The 6000-nt window shown below is 48.8% G+C and overlaps 1 protein-coding gene across 2 annotated transcripts in view; it reads right to left on the minus strand.

Annotated features, from left to right (window-relative positions):
- The window catches only part of MTMR14 (myotubularin related protein 14), a 31483-nt gene extending 25996 nt beyond the window's left edge, over nt 1–5487 (minus strand). For both annotated transcript variants that reach the window (XM_048315591.1, XM_048315590.1), the window contains exons 1-3: nt 5338–5487; nt 5110–5255; nt 624–732 (exon numbers count right to left, since the gene is read on the minus strand). In XM_048315591.1, coding sequence (XP_048171548.1) covers nt 624–732; nt 5110–5255; nt 5338–5466 — 384 coding nt within the window. In that variant the 5' untranslated portion in view covers nt 5467–5487. The remainder of the gene's footprint in view (nt 1–623; nt 733–5109; nt 5256–5337) is intronic.
- Between the last annotated feature and the right edge of the window lie 513 nt (nt 5488–6000).

A 6000-nucleotide genomic window follows, 5' to 3' on the forward strand; every position in this document is an offset into this window, starting at 1 on the left:
GATTAAAATTGTCACAGGTATGATTTTGCTATTCATACAGTGTTTCTAAATTCAACTAAGAAAACTGAATTAAGCTACTTAAATTCTAAATGAGACTATTCCTACAGGGCTTCAACACAGTTTAAGTAATTCGCATAAAAATGAATCTAATTTTACTTTCTTACAGATCCCCTTGCAGACAAGCCCACACATTCATAAGGCCATTTATGCAATCTTGCCTCCCCAGGGAACAGACAAAGGAAACTTCTCTGGAGAGAGGAAAGTTACTCAAAGGGAGCTGCCGGGAAGAGTAAGTGACAAACAGGGACAATAATTATCTTTCCCTGAAACACCAAATATCTTTAGCACTTCAGAAGGGTCATACATAGGAGAAGAAAAAAAGTTAGCTCTTTGGTGCAAGGCTCATGACTTGGTGGGGGAGAACAGCCTGAAGTGTTCACAGACAACTTACGCAGCCTAGAGAACTAATGCTACCTGCACTACAGGCTGCCTGCTAGTACCTAAGCACATATTTTTACAGCATTTGGAAAAGTGACAAGTGACTGAAGCCGTGGCTGCACAGTTCAAATGGCAGGCAGGAAGGTCATTTTCTCAGTAAAGACAGGTAACCCATGAAGTTTTACCTTTCCCTTGTACAGAATGACTGGGCAAACAAAGCGTCCTCTACACCTGGCCATCTTACTCCGGTTGATGAGATCCTGCAGTTTGCCAACCTGCACAGTGCTCTCAAACCTAGTGGGCAGAGATTCAGGTCAGTATACAGAGCATCTTCTCACATGTCTTTCAGCAAAGCTGCCACAGACACCCTGGGCTGCAATCCCATCCCTTTCCCTAGAAGCCAGCTCTGAAGTTAGTAAGCATGAACATACCTCTTTGAGAACTGCTTCTGCTGCTGTACAACACATTTGGATGCTCTTCTGTCTCCTTTTCTTTATTTTGAAAGAACAATGCACAGTACATGAAAGTATCAGGAACTGGCAATATGAACACCATCAGTATGGTCTGACACAGACTAACACATGGATTACGAGGGAAGAACAGCCAGTGTCTACAAAAATACATGTTCTGTTTTCCTCCTCATCACCTTTCCATCAAAAAACAGCTCAGTACTACCCTCACAGTGAATTCACTATCAGAGTCATAGTTTTGCAAGAAAAAAAGAAATAGAATAGAAAATGAAGTCTTAACACTCCATGAACCTCAAGCATTTGTGTTGCCAGGTAATTAAACAACTAAATCAGCTAGGGGGTTGAGCAAGGTACTTAGATTAATGTCAGCTGCATCTGCATAACTACATTTTGTTTGGTTTTCTTGTTGAAGTTAAAATAGAATTGTGTTTCATGCTGGAAGACATTTTGGAAACATGTTAAAATTGCTCCAGTTTGTCCAAGTATCAGCCCACATTTGACAGGAATCCAAACTAACTTCTGAACTACACAGACCTTCAGGAGGAACTGTCAATGCAGAGAGGACTAGAGTTGGAACTGGAGAAGCATCCAGAGTGATATATTAGAAAACAGGTGAAGTCTGGACATACAGAACTGCATGGCTATGCACCTGGAGATGATTAACAAGATTTTCCAGTTAGCCCTTTCCAGTAATGGAGCACAGTAAAAGAGCCAGATGAACTCCGTGACCTCTGGATGCTAATACATGATCAACATGGTAAACCTGAAAAAGGGGAAAAATAAGAACATGGGAAATTCCCTAAAGAGATGTAGAAGTACCACCATTACTGTGCAGAACACAGGCTCTCACTGAGATAAAGCATCTGATTCTAGTGACCCACCCCTGCCTGAAAAGGCACAGGAAGATGAGTAGGATGGCCAAGGGACAGTCTATGCTGCAAGAGAAACCACCAAGGTCTGATGGGAAGAGCAGATGCACAGCAATATGTGCATCAGGGTGAAGGAGAGAACAACGGAGGAGCAGGGAGGAGAACTCAAATGCAAAGGACAACAGTGGCCTAAGAATAAATTAGTATCTTTACAATGGAAGCTAAAGAAAGTTGCTAAGCTTCAGAATCACTGTGAGTGTGGAGCAATGTACCAGCAGCTGCCCATTCTGGGAAGGATTAAAAAAAATAATCTATTATTGAAATGGATCTGTTTATGGAAAATATTATACAAGTTGATGCCAGTAGAAGCAGAGAAACAGAAAACAAGACTTTCAAATCTTTTCTTTTTTTTTTTTTTTTTTAAAGAGGGATTTAGTTCTCAGAATTCATACTGGTGATTTAAGTTTTTTTCATGTTTTCCTGCCTATACAATTATTTTGCTGTCCACCTCCAAAGATCTTTGACATATACCAGAATTTAAAGAACAAAACCCCAAGCTAATCTTCTTTAAACAATGTGAACACGAGGGTGCTAATTGGACAGACAGAAAAACGTGAGCAAGTGTGAGAAGAGATGCCTTTGTGTATAATTCCCAACACCAAACTATGTTGAAACTCAAAAGATTCTGATGCACGGATTTGATTGTGTGTCCGTTTTTAAACGAATGCACGCAATTAAGAGATACATCCTGCACTCTGCTCCAGTTCTCTTTACGTTTCCTTCGCAAAAGCAAATACGGAGTGAAACAAGAACTTAAATGTGGTGTTACCAAAATAGCTCCACGGCACTGCTTCCAAGTCCAGAAGATGAGATCCAGCAAAAACGAAATGCCTGGAAGATCAGAAATTTTAAGAGAAGCACCACTCTGGGAGCTGAGACAAGACACCAGGTTTCACTCACTGCACTTCCCCAGAGAGGTTTCTGCAGCACTTGGGAATGAGATTGAGCAGCTTGGCAGGAGCCCAGGCCATGGAGTGAGCGGGAAGCCCAGCACACCAGTGGGGACATGCAAGGATATGCCCCTCTCCCAGGCACACCATGCCTGTTCCTTGGGAAGCCTGCACACCCACTGGAGAGACCTGCTCTGCCATCAGTCATGGCTGTGCTACAAATAAGGCTCTCAGATCTTCTCATCTCAATAACCACCCTCAGTAATACAAGAGATGAACATGAGCTAGAGGTGAACATGGTAAACAAACACAGTTGTATCAAGACTCCTGTAGTAATGGGGAAAGCTGCTCTGAAGAACAGGTGTAATGGTTTTACAGGAACTAGTGATTAAAGGCAGCATAAATAGGAGTAAAATCTACAGAAAAAGGTTCAAAACACACAGAATTCCTCCTGCACCTGCCTGGACTTCAGAGTACTGTTAGCAAACTTTGATCAAGCAACATACTTTCTTCCCCCAGCTGTGCAGCCACAGAATGAACCAATTTGGGTTAAAAATATCAATTTTTTGATGTTTCCCTACATGGCTCCAGAAGCAGCTGTACTGGCAGAAACAATGGTACAGCAGAGTTTGCACATGTGAAAACTGCTTCCAAAGCACCTCAGTATTCTCAGAGGTGGGAAGCTTCAAGAAGATCTTACCAGCTGATTAAAAACATTACAAAGATAAAAACAGAAGTGTTCAAGGCCAGGTTGGATGGGGCCCTCAGCAACTTGTCTAGTGCAAGTTGTCCCTGCCCATAGCAGTGGAGGTCGGAACTGGATGAACTTTAAGGTCCCTTCCAACTCAAACCATTCTGTGGTTCCAGGAGAAGTAGCCAAAGAGACTTGGTCCTAGATGGATGCTCACTGGAAGAGGTTCTTGCCTTCTGTAACACAAGAGGTGCAATGGTCTCTGTTTCATAATTATTCCATAGGAGTAAAATTATCAAACTGAAACCTGCATTTGTCTAAAAATCACCTGGCGGCTTTTACAAACTTCATCACCCTGAAATCAGGAGAGTGATAATGAAGTGTAGTCTGTTTTTGTGACTTGCTTTGGGACAGTAAATCAAAACTTGGAAAGAAACAGTATAAATACAGTTAACTGTCACTGCTGGCTTGCAAAGGTCACAGAAGAAAATGGGGCACCAAGTGTAAGTACTCTTGTTTTGAATACTTGTCAGAAAAATTAAGCATCCTTTCCTCTTGCAAGAGCAGGAAAAGCAGAAGCATTCAGTTTCTCTTCCCTAAAGCTTTCCCTAGTTACATTTAAAAGCTTCAAACTTCAGTTTTTTGCAGCAAGGGGGTTAATCCTTTCTAATCTCATCCAACTGTTAGGCAGAAATTCTCCCACCTGATAGTCAGTTGTGGCTGGTTTCCAAAGACCCCCTCCTACAGCACCCAGCCCACGTGCTAGCACAGCAGCTGATGGTTTCCCTTCCTCAGGCAAAGCAGCTGGACCTGTGAGAAGGACTTGTTGCCCCTCCTTTTGAACACATTACTCTTGTCATGGACACAGAGTCAAGACTGCAAAACTGCATTATGTTTTGTTGAAACAAAAAATAAAAACGAGAGGCTGTGGTTGGAGCTGGAAGGAGCAGCTCATGCTCAGGCAGAAGTGAGACCAACGTGATCCTGAGCTTGTGGGTCAAAGTCCAGTGATGTGTTGGCACAGATGTGCCCCAAACTGAACAAGCATTTCCCATTAGCTCACTAAACCTCAGTGCCCACTGACCTGTTCACCACGGGGGGACAGATGAAATAGCCTGGAACCTTGTCTGGAATGACAGAAGTATCTATCGAGACTACCTTGTCTGCTTAGCCCCTATCAGATCCCCTGCCCTGAGATGCTTTGCAGACTAAAGTTTCTCACATCAGAGGCCTTGCAGCAAGACCATAGGCACTTCATCAAGACAAGGAAATCATCACACAGGCTTGCTCCCAACCTTGAGCCCTTGGGCCAGCTGCAACACAGCAATCACCAACAACCAACGCTGTGCTCAGGTTTACTCCAGGGCCACATGCAGCGAAGCTGGCGCTGCCCCGGAGCCCCCCGTTTCCTTCACACCCCTCTCGTAACAGACTCAGCTTGGCAGCTTTCACCAAGGCGGCCCAAGAGCCCTGGGAGGAGCCCCACGGGAGCTCGGCAGCCCCGGCAGGCAGCGAGGGGAGTCCCGGGAGCGGCTGACACCACCGGCTATAATTAGCGCAGCGCAGCGCAGCCCGCAGGGCTTCCCCCGGCCGGCGGGAGCCTCGGAGCGGCAGGCGCGGAAGCTCCCTGAGACAACAACTCCGCCGGGCGTCAGCGGCACGGGACAGGACACGGGGACCGGGGGCCTTACGAGTCACGGCTGGCGCCGGCGTCGCGCTCCAGGAAGACGATGTGCCGCGGGTAGTGGGCGCAGACCTCGCCGTGCACGTTGGGGATCACGCTGTAGCGATAATCGCGGCCGAAGAGCTCCAAGCACCGCCGCTCGATCCGCTCCACCTGCGCAGAGCCACCGCTCAATGCCCGCCGCGCCAGTCCCCGCTCCTCGCGCCCCCCGGTCCCCGAAACCCGGTGTCCTCACCTTGGCAGCGGCGGCGCCGCCGCCGTCCTTGGCGCGGTACTGTGCCCGGGAGAACTCCAGCAGCAGCTCGGCCAGGGCGCGGTCCCCGGAGCCCGCCGGGGGGCAGCCGCGGGCCGCCGCCGCCGCCATGCCCGCGCCGCTCACCACCGCCTCGGGCCCATCGTCCCGCCCGCCGCTTCCGCCCTCCCGCGACGCGCCCCTTCCGCCCGCTCCCGGCGTCATCGGGGCGCGCCGCGCTCCGCCCCGGGGTATCGAGCCCCGCTCCGGGGGTACCGGGGTGCGCTCCGGTCCCCCGTTTAGAACTGCAGAGAGACGCGGCAAACGCTGTCAGGCCCCGCCGAGTGGACCCGACCGTGCCGCTGGCCGGCGTGCCCAGGGCGCCGCCCTAAAGAAAGAATCCCAAGGCGGGTTTTAATTAAAGAAGTCCCTCCCGGAGCGTGGTCGTACGCACTGAGCCCGTGGCAGAGGAGCTGCGGGGTGAGCGGCATCGCTGCCCGGAACGCGGCTGAGAGCGGCACTGGCTCGTATGCCCAGGCGGTGTCACGGAGCCAGCTCGGGCTGTGCGTGTCCGTGCCCAGCCAGAGCCACGCGGCTCCTTGGCTCTTGCAGGGGAACACTATGTGGTTTTCATCCGCATTTGTCTAATTTGCAAATCAGCTGTGA

The sequence above is a fragment of the Corvus hawaiiensis genome, chromosome 11 (assembly GCF_020740725.1).
Source record: "Corvus hawaiiensis isolate bCorHaw1 chromosome 11, bCorHaw1.pri.cur, whole genome shotgun sequence".
Lineage (NCBI taxonomy): Eukaryota > Metazoa > Chordata > Aves > Passeriformes > Corvidae > Corvus > Corvus hawaiiensis.